Source organism: Porites lutea, chromosome 2 (genome assembly GCF_958299795.1).
Source record: "Porites lutea chromosome 2, jaPorLute2.1, whole genome shotgun sequence".
Taxonomy (NCBI): Eukaryota; Metazoa; Cnidaria; class Anthozoa; order Scleractinia; family Poritidae; genus Porites; species Porites lutea.
In genome coordinates this window covers 7,341,085-7,355,402 of record NC_133202.1, presented here as the reverse complement: position 1 = coordinate 7,355,402, position 14,318 = coordinate 7,341,085, and the positions used below count along the sequence as shown (strand labels likewise).

The following is a 14,318-nucleotide window of genomic DNA, read 5'->3' as shown; positions in this document are numbered from 1 at the left end:
TTCAGCAGTATTTATAATAAATCAAATACAGAAACAACAGTCACTGATAGAAAAATTTGGGAATTATAAACCATTCACAACACTAAATATTATGGATAACTTATTATTTTTTGGCTGGATTGTAATTGCTTAAATAAGGGCTATTTGTTTGGCAAACTAGAAATCAAAACATACATTTCCAAATAAAATATTTAAACAGAAAAATTGGTGTCCCTTATTTGGTTTTACGTTCCATTTTTTACTGAGCTGTACAAAATTTCAGAGATCATTCTAGATAACCTACTACTTTTAAAAAGTTTTGCTTAAGTGTTACAATACATTTTGAGATTAAAGTTTTTACTATTTGAATTCTCTGGCCTGTGATCTTGTTCTCTTCCTCTGGTGTTGTTTTGGTGTTGTGGCAGTAATTTTTGGGAAGGGCATCCCAGACTGTGAACAGAGCTTCTTCAGAGCTTTTTCATAGGCAGTGTTCAATCTAGCTGCCTGCTGAAGAGCGTACTTTAAATCCTCTATCTCCTCAAAGAATCCCTGTACAATGCAAAAAACATCAGCCTTAGACTGTGTGTAGATACAGTCAACTCCCGATAATTCGAACCTTCAAGGGAAAGAGAAAACAGTTCGAGTTACCCAGAGTTCGAGTTATCGAGGGTAAAATTATATAGAAAGCGATTTGAAGGGAAATGTAAATTGCTTCGAGTTATTGGAAGGTTCGAGTTAGAGAGGGTTCGAGTTACCGGGATTCAACTGTATTTAGTCCTGTTTCCTTTAGACTGTGCATCAGCTGACACCAAGGAAGTAGACACACCAGAACATTTCCATGTTGATATTTGGGCACAGGTTCTAAGGTCAAATATTTTGACTGTCTATTCTTAATGCTAGTCTCCTTTGCAGCTGTTATTAGGGTTTTCAAGCAATACTCCTCCTCACTAGCACTGCGAGATGACCCTAATAATGGCTGCGAAGGAGGCTATCTTAACTCTTACCCTATCTAGCATCTTGAGCTCATCTGTAAAGAAAACAATAAACAGATCCATATTAATCAAGGATTTTACTGGTATGAACTTCAATGAAGGCTAACTCTCCAGACTAATTTTTACTGTGGAAAATGTGTTAAGATCTGAGAAGTGTTTTCCTGTGTCAATCCTACCTACAATGAGAAGTTTTTGTTGTATTGAAGTACCTTTGAACTTCTTCCTTTCTTTTGCAAGTCTGTCTCTTTCTTTTGAAACCTTGTGGAGATCAGCCATTAGATCTTGATAGATTGAAATTCAGAAAAAAAGCTTTATGAGAATAATATGTTATAAGTTCATTGCCTTTTCACTGTGGAGGCTTTGTTGTTTGGCTGTTCCCTTAAACTAGAAACTCTGCTTCATATTCATTTGTCTTTCTCCAACCCGGGATATAAATGGTCTTACAGAAATACTACTGGTAGGCATAACTGAGTGACCCTATAATTGTGGAGCATTCCATCATGGGAAATTATCACTTTAGTAAATAAACTACTGCATGCTAATGCTCCATGTTCCTAAAACTGGGAAAAGGTCTGGTAAATTGGGCAATATGGGCTTGTAATGACATATACCTCTTATTTTCTTTACCTTCTTCAGGTAGGTGTCAGATGTGTGTATTGTAACCATCAGGGGCCACTTAAGGTGCAAAAATTCTCATTTTGGACATAGCAGATTATGTCTGCCAGTCAGCCCTGTCAAACTCTTTTAACAAAATTGTATATATATTTTAGATTTTCCATTTCTTGGCAGAGTTATTGCAACAGGGCATGAGCCAGTTACTGTACGTGGGCCCATTACATGATCAATCCCAATAACTGGGATTGATCATGATAATTATGTGAAGTGTTATATCCTTCAAAGGAGATATGCAACTAAAATATTGTTATGCATTTCCTACCTCTCTTAGAGGGAGTAAGTCTTTCTTTAATTCCCACTGCATTTATCCTTGTCTGGAGAGCCTCATTCTCTCCCTGTAGGCCTTCTATTGTTCTTTGTGCATTCTGGAGTTTCTTTTCCAAGTCTCTATTTTCAAGCTGTGTGTGCATGAAAATCCGATTCAATATTCTCATGTAGGATGTAAATGGTTATCATCAAATACATGTGTATCAGGTTTATTTGTCACTCACACTTAGAGTTGCAATTTGTTCCACTTGAGCTGTGTTTGTTTTTAGTTCTTTTTGGTACCTCTTCATCAGATTATTATGCATAGACAACATTCTGTTGGAATTATAAATTAAGAAATTAAAGATAAATTAAAACTGAGTGCCCTTTATGGTGTTTTTTATTGAAATTTATCAAAACTGTCATGATCTTGTCTGTTGTAGGGGCATTTTTTCATCTTTGTCTTGAAACTTGGATGTAATTTCCACTTTGAATCCTCACTTTCAGGACTGAGTCATTTTTGTAGCCTGTAATATGGGCAAATCTTTTGTTTGGGTGAGAACTCAGTATCAGCTGTGAATCAAGTTGCGGTTGAAGCAAACTTTTTTAGTCAAGCAAACCTCTTTAGTGTAGTTGTCATTGTATTCTTTTCCTTTTTCAAGGGCTTATACTTTCAACGGCTGGGAAAATCCCCCTCCCTCTAGTTTTAAGGATGATAACTGCACTTTGGATTTCCACCGTAATACTCATTTAGTTGCTTATTGAAGTTTACTTTGGGGGTGGATCCAGGATTTTTCTTACTTAGGAGTGGGTGCACTACTAAGGAACTACCATTTTAACTACAGTGAAAACTCTATTAAGTGGACCCCCAATTCAGCAGACACCCTCTATTAAGCGGACACTAAACCTGGTCCCGAAATTAACGTCTGATATATTTCCCTTTATAACAAACCCCTATTCAGCGGACACCTCTATTAAGCGGCACGGACCCTAGAAAAAGTTGTATTTGGCTAATTTCTATTGTTAAAAACCTCTATTAAGCGGACATTGGGCTGAATTGAAAATAGTTGTATTGGATCACGTCCTTGAAATACGTACTGAAGTCAGTTAATGTTTTTGCATTTAAAAACAAATTAAAGTTAGTAATGAAAGGTAATGAATTTGAACTCGGAATAGCTTCTTTAACAACATGCAACTTTATCACAGTACAGAGTAACTGTTGAATGTTGATCATTAACAAAAATTGCACAATTTTTACAACCTCTATTACATGTAAGCGGACACTTGGGAAGGTCCCGAAGGTGTCCACTTAATAGAGGTTTCATTGCAGTGTACCATGTTTATGGCATTTAGCATAAATTCTTCAACTTCGTCTCATGTGTTACTTCAACACCAATAAACCACATTTTTTTTTGCAGAATACCAATTGTATTAGAAAACCGCAGGTCATCTCAGGGAGGGGGGTGTGTGTGCACCCCCTACACCCTCCCCTAAATCCGCCCCTGTACTTAGTCATTTTATTTTATTGATTCAAACTAACTTGGCTGTACTTTCAAACTGTTCATCAACTGCTTTTCTTCCTCTGTTGCTGTTTGGATTCAGTTGCATGGCTGAACCAGACTGAACCCTCCTCACTATGCCAGCTGTTCTTGGGTGTCTGTCATCAGTTTGAACTTGAACACTTTGGAAAGAAAATGTCAGAATCTGTGCAGAAAACTTAAAATTTTATCAGAACAAATCCCTTACCCCTCCAATGTATACAAAAAACAACGTGATAAAAAGTATATTGCAAATTAAACGAAATGGCCTCCAACGTAGCTACAACGACTACTGGTATTTGTAATTTAAAAATAACCTCAAGTCAAGAAAAAGGGCCCGCTGTAATTGGCCACAGCTGTTGCGGTGTCCCTACCAACGTTCTTTCTGTTTGTCTGTTTGTTTGTTTGTTTTTTGGCGAGGCTAGTAAAATAAAATAAAATAAAATAAGTTACCTTCTTGTTAAAGTCTGCATGAATTCGTTGTTCCGAAATTGTTCTTTCAGTTCGTTTAGTTCCCTCTCTAACTGGCCATTACGCTTTGCAAGCTTCTTGTATTTCTTTTTGATGCGAACATTTTCCGAAGAGAGCTGAAAAAGAACTGTCTAGCTACAGCCCATAAATGTCGAACTCTTTTGATCACAGCTGTTTATTAGCTAGCAGAAGCATTTTATAATTAATTATTATATAAAATAAAAATTGGCTAATTAGATAAAATAAACCAACACTATGAGAATAACATTATACTTACATATAAGCAGTTATGAATATCAGGCATTGACATAGTGTTTAAACTTAAAAAATCTCCACAAACATTTCCTCAAGAAAATTTAAAATTGGCCGCCATTATTGTTTTTGTTCGGAAAACCGCTGGCTATTATAGGTGAAAGGAAGTCATATGCGCCCGCGATTAACATTGATCTGCAGTTACCCAATCCTATTTTATCGATGTTTTATCTGTTGTTCTCATGTTTCTGTACCTGATTACAGTATGATTTTGCACGTTTTAAAAACAGGATTCGGAAAAGGGACTGTTTTAAGCCACCCCTGTTATCAAGATAATTTTTTTGCCCGACCTCACCGTCTCTTACAAGCTCTTGACGTAAATTAATATTTCATCATAAATATCACGCAAGGGACTTACGTCTCGGAATTACACGTACGTGTTAAAAATGCGTGGAGATATCGTTCTTTCTGCCTATTTTCTGTCACTTTCTATTATTTTTGGAAATTCCATGACAGAGGATGAAATCGAAAAATACAGGTACGTATGAAATAAATCTACTGATCACTCCATTAGCGCGCCTCCTGTTTGATCAAGTTCTATTTAAAAAGTCTCCTAATGGGTAAAAATAATATTTGAACAATTATGAACTACTAACTAAAAATTACATTGTCGCTTTTTGACGTTTTTTAAAACCTCTTAATAGACATTCGTTGCGGGAAAAATGGATCGAGAATGTATCTTAGTTCCACAAAGGGGAACAGCTGTTTTGCTTTATACAAGAAAATACAATAATGTATGTTGAGTTTGAGGTAAATACCCAGCTACAAGCAGCCTTAACAAGAACAATAAAGCATAAGTATATACCACTCAGGTGTACTGTGCTCTTTGCGCCGTAATTGTTCAGCTGGGAGGTGAAAATAATTTTTTGTTCACTCCTGAGCAACCATTCCCCCCTAGTGCAAAGAAGCATCACACAAGATTTGGGTCATTTGTATGGAATTACCAGAGAGGGATGTAAGGTTGAATCTGCATGGTGCAGCCAGCACCTCATAAGCAACCTACTACCTAAGCAACCTGGAATTTTTAGATGGGATTAATTTGCATTTGTCTACAGGTGTAAGTGGGTAAATAGTTTAGGGTGAGGGTTCAAGGCTGTGCTCTTAGGAAAATTTCAGGTAGCCCTTGCGCTCCCAAGCATTTTAGCTAAGGTACCCTGACCTCAAAGTTGGTCACCCGAGTACATCTGATGAAGAAATGTTTTGTACGCACACTCATTTTACTGCTTGCTGAGCACAGAACTCAGTAATTCTAGCTTTTGGGTGTGACAAAAACCGTCATGCTGTCCTATGAAACCCATTAAAGTTTTAATGCCATTCAGATTTAAAACGAGAAACGTGAGCGATACTGCCGAATTGTTCAGGTTTCAAAGAGGGAGAAGTAAAGATTTCAGCAGACTCATGTAATTTTCATAAAGATGTCTGGGTCAAACAAAGGAAAACTGTGCTTTTTACCAGTAATACTGAAGTTGAAAATGAATTTCAAAAAGTGAATCAATGTGGCGAGAGTGCCAGGCCGGGCGACCAGGAATTTTTTCACTCACCTGAAGCTAAATGTTATTTGCCTCAGGCAACCAGGTGCCGTTAGAGCACAGCCTTGCCTGGTTCAAGTTACGAGACCTTTAGACACCTGTGCAAAAATTGAAAATTTTAAATACCTCTGACCTTGGTATTTAGCTTCCACCTTATTGGGCCAATAGTCATGCAAAAGCAAACGTATTAGGCAGCAGGGGCTACCACGCTCTTGTAAAGCACAGTCCTAGCATATACTGACATAAATTATAAACTTAGGATAACATTAAACCACAACCAGCAGTTGCCAATTCATATCTTTGAGTAGAAGAGGGGGACGAAATTTCACTAAGAGGTAGGACTGGCGTTAAAAATGCTTTTTCTTGGACCCAATCCCCTAGGTTCCCTACTAACCAATACTAAGAGTGTTGTTTTTCATTTTATTTAGACAGAAGACAAAAGCTATGTTTTATCATGGCTATGATAGTTATCTCCAATATGCCTACCCTTATGATGAATTAAAGCCGCTTTCTTGCAGTGGTCACGACACTTGGGGAAGGTAAGAAGTTTGGTCAACCTTATAAATGCACTAGTCGGCTAAAAACTCAATACCACCAAATCAAGGGAAAGGAGAGGATTACAACAGGTTTTCACTGCCTCGATTTTTGTGATGTTAACCACATTAGAATATTATTATTACAAAACATGAGCCCCTGCAGTACTCATTCTGAGATTTGGATTCATCTGACGCCATCAGGGTTCAGCGATAAGGCGCGTTAAGTGCCACAAATATTGATATAATTTGTCAGTGTTGGTATGTGTAGAGAAAATAAAAGGGGTCAAAACTGTGTTTCTTGAGGTCCCAAAAATACTGTTTGTATAACAGGTAATTAAAATGCTCTTTTACTGGTCTTGGTCGTGTACCCCTGTAACTATATCCTTTGGTACAAGGTATGGAGATTTCCAACCGCCCCTTTACTCATTTGGCCCAATTTTCTTGACTTAAAATGAATAAAACATCTTTTTTATGCTCTTTAGTTATTCCTTGACCTTGATAGATGCCCTGGACACCTTACTGGTAAGCATTGGTGGGGACATGCCAGTAATATTTTAATTTATTATTATTTCATGTGTGGCAATTTAAGGTTGCCTTGGCAGCATATAGCTAAGATTTCAATAAAAAATGTTTATTCTTTTTATTCAAATGCCACCTGTATTTGAATTTACGATCACGCCTCAAATTTGTCTTCTTTGCTTCATGGCTGAGTAATCTCAATGTTCTAAAGTAGCCGTTTACCAGTCACAGTTTCTGTTGTTGTGAACAGTGTCGTGTGTTTTCCTGGTAATTAGCACTAGTCTCGATACATTGGGTCACTTGGAGTTTAGTTGTAGAGGAAAATCTCTGACAGATCTTTACCTGCTCTTACTGCCTTGCATTGGCCTTCCTTGGTTTGGTTTTTCCAATAAACTAAATTGCTGTCATCAGGGTTGTGTTGTTGTTTTCTTTGTGGACTCATGCAGTCACACATAATGTTTTGATCTTGTGTAATATTTATTATTATTTTCTTGAAACAATAAATATATGAATTTCATATATTTGAACTGCAGGATGAAAAATAAATGCAAAGAGGATCATCACAATAATCTTTCCTGGGTATATTATGAACCAATTTCATGACCAGCTCCCAGTTGGCTTGCTAGCTTGAAAATTGGTTAGAGCTCTGCACCAGTATCGCAGAGGTTAGGGTTTGAATCCCGGCAGCCTGAATTTTTTCAGGCTTTCTTTTCAGAACTCCATTACGCTGCATATTTAACTGTGATGATATTGTCTGTCTTTATATAAAAATATTTTATTGTTATTTTAATTAAAATATCCAAGTAGCCTCACCTCTCAACTCCAATCTAAGCCTTCTTCTTCTGACAATCACAGTATGCCCAATAATAATTAGTAGGTAAAGTGATGGCCAAATGCAAAGAAATAAATTTTATTCAGCAGTAACCATGAAAACCATAAGAAACTTCTCTGGTCTCTTCATGTTCAGAGTTATTTTAAGATTTTTGCTTCACTTCTAACTTTTGAGTCTTATCAATGATGTATTTCCTTCTTTCAGATTCTTGGAAATGCATCTGAATTTCAAAGGGTTTCAAAGCTGTTAAGTGAAACCCTAAATTTCGACATGGACATAAATGTGTCAGTGTTTGAGACGAATATTAGAGGTAAGAAAATCTGCATGCTGAGATTGTAAGAAAATTTGAAATGAGGATGAAATCAAGTGTTTCCTTGTCGCCAGCCATTGTGTAAGAATTTTTATTGTTTCGTGCATGTTTGTTCCCATTACGTGTAAAATGTAAATGTGACCCCCTTTTTTATTTGTTTCATGTATTTTATTTTTTCAGTTGTTGGTGGCCTGTTATCAGCTCACTTACTTGCCCAAAGGGCAGGAGTGAAGGTGGAAGAAGGTTGGCCATGCCAGGGACCCCTCTTAAGGCTAGCTGTGGATGCCGCAGAAAGACTTCTCCCAGGTTAGTCAACTCTGTGTAAAGTTAAGTTAAGTAAAAACTTCAAGTTGCCTATGATTTTTATCTCGTACACTAAGAACCTTGTTATCACAATATGTCCTCTCACAACAAGATGATCCTTCAATATAAGGGATTAGTTGGTGAATTGTTTGCTCTAAGGGGTCTTCAGGTGTGCACCTTAATGAGAAATTAAAGGTGTAGATTGCCTTGTTTCTTGACACCTTCAGGATCTTACAACTTCACCACTATTCTTCTCCTTTCCGGGGGGGCGGTCATCTGAATGAATTTACCCGTGATGGGGAAGTGGGTGCTTGCTTGGCCAGAGCATTTTTGAGGTGTGTTAGTGTTAATGATATATGAAATAAATCATATATGAACTACGGAAATGAAATGAAAATGAGGAAATGATCGTCGCAGTGAATGCAATTTATGCAATTGCGTAAAGAAGCCTGAAAAAAATTCAGGACTTCAACAGGGTTTGAACTCGTGACCTCGCGATTACTGGTGCGTCAACCCACAATTTATTGACCTGCTCCCAATGCCAGTGGCTTCATAGCTCAGTTGGTAGAGCATCGCACCGGTAATTGCAAGGTCACGGGTTCGAAACCTGTTGAAGTCCTGAATTTTTTTCAGGCATCTTTACGCAATTGCATAAATTGCATTCACTGCGACGATCATTTCTTCATTTTCAAATGTGTTAGTGTTTCCCTTAGGGGATGGATTCTGCTTTGTATAAGGAATTCAAGGGAGATTTTTTATCTAAAAGGTCAGGCCTCAGTATGTGTTCTTTTGTAGAGGAGTATGGTGATGTACGTAGGAAATGCCTACTGCTGGAAATTGGAATCATTTTGAGAGAGTCAGGTGATCAGTTAGACTCTCAACAGTTGGGCATCTTGTTAGTTACCTGGGCCTGGTTCCTGGAAGACTGATTAGCACTAATCCACGATTAAGATTTTGTTCCACTTTTTGTATTTACCCTACAATGCATTCCTTAGACTAACATTTTGTGTTGTCATCTCTTTTTTTCCAAGTAAAGGCACAACAGAATTTATTCTTTTGTAAGCTCGAGTTACATGTTCTTAGACAAGAAAACCTTGCTTAAAATTTGGCGTAATCCTGGGTTAAACTTAACCATCTTTCGAGGAACTTGGCCCTGAGGGCTAAAATTAAAAAAGACTCTAACCTTACTCCATTTTGGGTGTGTATTTTATACTTACATTATTGCCGTTGTACTGTCTATAGCATTTAACACTCCAACTGGCATGCCTTATGGCACTGTGAACCTGCGTTATGGAGTCCCACCATCAGAGACTTCAATCACATGTACTGCTGGGTGTGGCACCTTTATCATAGAGTTTGGAACAATCAGTGCCCTTACAGGTACTTCAAATTCCTGAATAACTGAAGGACTCTATGTCCCCTGGCCGACTCATTTTCTTTTTGGAGGGGTATTGTTGCATGGAGCCCTTCAACACTACCCAGTCCCTTTAGTCTTTGTCGTGGACCTTATTGGTACTTAATGTGGCGGGTCTTTAATTTTACATTTTTGCAGTTGGGAAAAAATAGCCAAATGAAAGATCTGTGCATAAAAAATTATCCTCACAAAGTAATATTATTGTCCCATTACGGCTGTAGGTGATAAAAGGTTCATTAATGCTGCTTTTGGTGCTCTGGAAGGATTGTGGAAGAGTAGATCAAAACTTGGACTGGTAAGAACAAAGCTCTTTTCATACTTCAGAAACCTGCATACATACCAGACCTATATTTGGCTACTGCACCTTCAGTGCAATGTTTGTGAGTAAAAACCAAGTTTATGACCAGCTCCCAGTTTTGGCTTGCTAGCTCATTTGGTTAGAGTGCTGCACCTACATCTCAAGACAAAGTCAGGGTTCACTATGCCTGAATATTTTTCAGGACTTCTTTTTGCAACTGTGAGTGGCACCTTCAACTGCGATGATCTTCTTTACATTAAAATGATATTTTGTTACTTAAGGTGGGTAACCATATTGATGTGCTTAGCGGCAAATGGACAGCACAGGATGCAGGAATTGGAGCTGGTGTAGATTCTTACTTTGAGTATCTTCTCAAAGGAGGCATTCTGTTTGGTTTGCCAAAACTGGTTGACATGTTTAAAGGTATTATTACTCTGAGCATCCTGGGTTTAAATCACGAGGTTGGGTTATTAGAAACAGTACTGCGGTTAAATTAAACAATCCTCAGTGGAATATGTGATCAAGGGTAACAATGGTTAAGTCTGCATTGAAGTCAAGTGGCTCATTAGGCCAAAGCTTAACTGGATTCCTGAAGCATGTAGCAACCAGGAATATTTAAATCCCTTGGGCGTGATACACTTGGGTGGGGTGAGACTGTGAGAGTAAAATGTCATGCCCAATAGCACAACACAATGACTTTGGCAGCGCCCAAACATAGACCTCTTTATACAGCGTCCATTAAGTACTAACCACTGAGCGACTGCACTTCCTGAAATATTACTTCAAAATTTGTCATTTTATTTTATTTATTTATTTTTTTCCTTTCATTTCCTGACCAGAATTTTATGGCAAGGTTGAACAGTACTTGAAGATTAGTGACTGGTATGTTTGGGCCCACATGGAGAAAGGCCAAGTCACTATGCCAATATTTCAGTCCCTTGATGCCTATTGGCCAGGACTTCAGGTAAAAGATTCTAGAATGTGCTATTCTGTAATTTCCTCTTTCTATGAAGTATTCAATTTAAAAGGGGCCCAGGCCACGAAATTTTCGTACCAGTAAACTGTCTGGTTTCTAGATTGAACAGAATCTCAAAATAACCTTTGAAAAATAACATAAAGTCAAGAAATCCAAGAGGGTCAAAGTGATGAATGGTAATTTGAAAAATGTCACACAATTTGCTATTGGGTGAAAGGTTTTCTTTATCTTTTAGTTCATCATATGCTTGTTTCCTCGAATGTAGACTTTATGGGGAGACATTGGCCCAGCATCACGCACTCTTCAGAAGTACCACAGTGTCTGGCGGCATTTTGGTTTCATCCCTGAATTTTACCAAATTGCCTCTGGAGAGCCATACTCTGGTAGGGCAGGCTACCCTTTAAGGCCAGGTGAGATGAACAATACTAATATAACCCTTTGAGCCCCAGTGCCCACAAACAATTTCTCTAGATTTGATAAAACGATTTTCCCTTTGGTGATCATTTAACCAGCTCTCTTAAGTAAACCTTTTCCCTTGATTATGTACTGATATTGTTTTCTCACCCCCTCCTCCCGAACACCAAGGCTAAACCAAGCCAAGTTCACTGCACTACTTTTGCCCCAGGGGGTCCGAGTACCCTAAAAGGTACCAGAACTCGTTTTGTGGGCGTGGCTCAAATTCATTTTAACCCTTAATTTCTAAGAGGTACCCAGTATTAGCAAACACTTCTTTTGGCTCAATATCTTGAACGGCTCCCAAAGGCTATCATGGCAGCTTGGTGTTTTTTCTAGTTTTAAGCACCCTAAGTTATACCAATCCACAAATTTTGCACCTTAAAAGTTTGACCAGCATCCATCTCATTGTTCCTTAGGGTACCCTGGGTCTTGCTCCTCAATTATTACTACTAGAGCAAACTTTTTTTTTCTCAGTGTGGGTGTTCTGACATTATTGATTTAATTTGTTGTCTTTACTTACTGTAGAGTTGATTGAAAGCGCCATGTACTTGTACCGTGCAACTAAGGATCCTTATTTCCTTGAAGTAGGAAGAGATATGTTGCATTCCATAGAAAGTAGCGCTAGAACACCTTGTGGATATGCTACAGTGAGTACGACCATGAAAATTGTAATTGTCTTTGTGAAAGCCCTTTTCCCTTCCACGCTCCGCGTGATCCGGGTTGTTAAGTCTCCATTGCAGCCATTTTGTTGTCAAGCAATGCTTTTATTTGGGGAAACAATTGTTGCGTGACAACCCAAAAACCGAGACTGCCAGTTGTTCTAAAGGTGTATAGATTACTGCCCGATGGGTAAAGCAATGAGTTTCGTTACTGCTAAACTTGAAGTTGGTGATGTAGTGACCTGCGGTCAGGGGTTCCTCTTTTTCCGAAGGAACACGAAAGTTGGCGGACAGGCAAAGGGATTCCAAAAGGGAAAAGGAAGAAGAACCGCCTGATTGGCGGTTAGTGATTAGACCATCGTTTGAGCTACTGGATGCTAGAGCAGTAACTACTCAGAGCGAGATGTGCCAACTCTTTCAACAATAAAAGTGAAAAAAAAAAGTCTGTAAGTTTAGGGGTCCGTTATAGGGAATGATCAGCAAATCTCAACCTAAACCCACGCAGCTGCAGTCTTTGTTTAATGATTTTAAGACAATAAGCATTATGAAACTTTAAATGTTCTGCCCCTTCCACTAACAACTGTCACTGTACTCAGCTGTAACTCAGCTGATACCTCCGACCCCCTGCCTCGTACCCAGGCGCTTAAGGCGCTTCTTGGCGGAGGTCGCAGCGCAAGGAAGATCATGGGAAAGCGCAAAGGCAAATGGGAAGGCCAGGACTCCTTTGGACTCCTTGCGCCTCGGCCTCGATTACCGCTGAAAATCCTAAGAGTGCCTGGGAACTAGGGGTTCCTAACGGACCCACTGTAAAGAGATTCCTTCAAATCGCTATACAAACCCCTTCACGTGACGTCACGTCCGCCATGCTGGGTCCCAAAAAAGTCCGAAGGGAGTTGAACTCTTTTCATCTGTAAACGCCTTCTCTTTTTCCAATATATATGCATCATTGCTGGCCACATGAATTTAGTCGCTCTTAAACTATCCTTATTTGCAGATAAAAGATGTGAAAACACACGAAAAAGAAGATAGAATGGAGTCCTTTTTCTTAGCAGAGACGACCAAGTATTTGTATCTTCTGTTTGATGAACATAATTTCATTCACCAAAGAAATGAGTCAGAGCATCATCAAACGACTTCGTCTTTATCACTTTCTTGTACAACCGGCTCTGCGGGTTATGTATTCAATACAGAAGCTCATCCTATAGACGTTGGGGCGGTTCATTGTTGCCCATCTTCACGGCTCACGCATGTGCCAGAGGAGTTAAAATTTAGACATTTGTTTAACGTAAGGACTAAAGAACCGCTCACTGAAAACAGTGATACGGACGCAAAAACTTTTACCGGGGCTTATACTTGTAAAGCGAGGCCTTTTCATAAGAAATTGTCAGTGTTAGGGGCGTTTTTCGAAGGATCAAAAGAATTCTCTGGAGATCTTGAAGAACAAATTATAGATCCATAAATATGTTTATATTTTAATAGTACTATTTATTATTAAATAGGGGAAAAGAAAAGCAATTTTCTAAAATTTATGGAAGTAATTAAATAGTAAGAGTAATGGAACATGCATTCTTTTAAATGTTACGTTCGTCCTTTTAAGATTTAAAGAACGCTAAATAGTTAGACAATTAGATCAACTATGAAAATCGAACTGCAATTCAAATTCATATTTATTTAGCAAAAAATATATCAATATATTGCGGTTTGATAAATACATTGATGAGCTATAGTTTAATCAATCAGTCGTCGTTCCTGTTTATGTCCTAAAATTATATATTTTCCAGTATACAATAAAGTTAAAATAGATTTTCCATAACCAGTGGCACTGTTTGTGATAACTGGGTAAAAACTAATAAAGGCAACGTTAACTCCCTATTTTTGACGAGTGGGCAACCGCGTGAGAAATTGTACTGTCTGTACGAGAATGTAATATCGAATAACTTCCGTAAAACGGCTGTTCTGAAAAAAATATGAATTGTAAACTAAAGCTTCACTCCTAACGATTCTAATGAAAAAATACGAGGTCGTTATGTACAATTACATGCGCTAGAACCACTTTTTAAAATTTTCTATACATTTCCCTGTAAAACTTTCCCGCGGAAAATTGCAGACAAATATATGGAAAATCTAAACAAAGGGTCTGTAGAAATTTAAGCACTGTAACGGCCCCCAAAATTTGTTGGTATAATCCTTTGCTGTGTAGCTTTAGTTTACAGGTCATATTTTTTTCAGAACAGGCATTTCACGGAAATTATTCGACATCAGATTCCCATATA

General features: G+C 38.2%; 2 protein-coding genes across 2 annotated transcripts; one reads left to right on the top strand and one right to left on the bottom strand.

Annotated features, from left to right (window-relative positions):
- Nucleotides 1-87: 87 nt before the first annotated feature.
- LOC140927580 (uncharacterized) lies at nucleotides 88-4,285 on the bottom strand. Its single transcript, XM_073377256.1, has 8 exons — nucleotides 4,179-4,285; nucleotides 3,884-4,017; nucleotides 3,433-3,573; nucleotides 2,138-2,228; nucleotides 1,909-2,044; nucleotides 1,181-1,252; nucleotides 984-1,006; nucleotides 88-528 (listed from the first exon to the last, which is right to left on the bottom strand). Exons 1-8 carry the CDS (start codon nucleotides 4,209-4,211, stop codon nucleotides 340-342), a joined length of 819 nt encoding a protein of 272 aa, XP_073233357.1. The 5' UTR covers nucleotides 4,212-4,285; the 3' UTR covers nucleotides 88-339.
- A 139-nt stretch (nucleotides 4,286-4,424) lies between these two features.
- Nucleotides 4,425-13,711, top strand: LOC140927577 (ER degradation-enhancing alpha-mannosidase-like protein 2). Its single transcript, XM_073377253.1, has 12 exons — nucleotides 4,425-4,691; nucleotides 6,171-6,281; nucleotides 6,761-6,800; nucleotides 7,834-7,939; nucleotides 8,120-8,245; nucleotides 9,485-9,622; nucleotides 9,878-9,951; nucleotides 10,236-10,377; nucleotides 10,794-10,918; nucleotides 11,196-11,340; nucleotides 11,912-12,033; nucleotides 13,040-13,711. The coding sequence occupies exons 1-12, from the start codon at nucleotides 4,600-4,602 to the stop codon at nucleotides 13,502-13,504; spliced, it is 1,686 nt and encodes a 561-aa protein (XP_073233354.1). The 5' UTR covers nucleotides 4,425-4,599; the 3' UTR covers nucleotides 13,505-13,711.
- Nucleotides 13,712-14,318: the final 607 nt, after the last annotated feature.

Coding starts and splice junctions, on each gene's coding strand:
- LOC140927580 (XM_073377256.1), bottom strand. CDS start 4,211: ATGTCAATGCCTGATATTCATAACTGCTTATAT. Junction 3,574..3,883: donor ATGCAGACTTTAACAAGAAG/GTAACTTATTTT, acceptor TTCTTTCCAAAG/TGTTCAAGTTCAAACTGATG. Junction 2,229..3,432: donor CAGTTTGAAAGTACAGCCAA/GTTAGTTTGAAT, acceptor TAATTCCAACAG/AATGTTGTCTATGCATAATA.
- LOC140927577 (XM_073377253.1), top strand. CDS start 4,600: ATGCGTGGAGATATCGTTCTTTCTGCCTATTTTCTGTCACTTTCTATT. Junction 6,282..6,760: donor GGTCACGACACTTGGGGAAG/GTAAGAAGTTTG, acceptor TATGCTCTTTAG/TTATTCCTTGACCTTGATAG. Junction 6,801..7,833: donor ATGCCCTGGACACCTTACTG/GTAAGCATTGGT, acceptor TCCTTCTTTCAG/ATTCTTGGAAATGCATCTGA.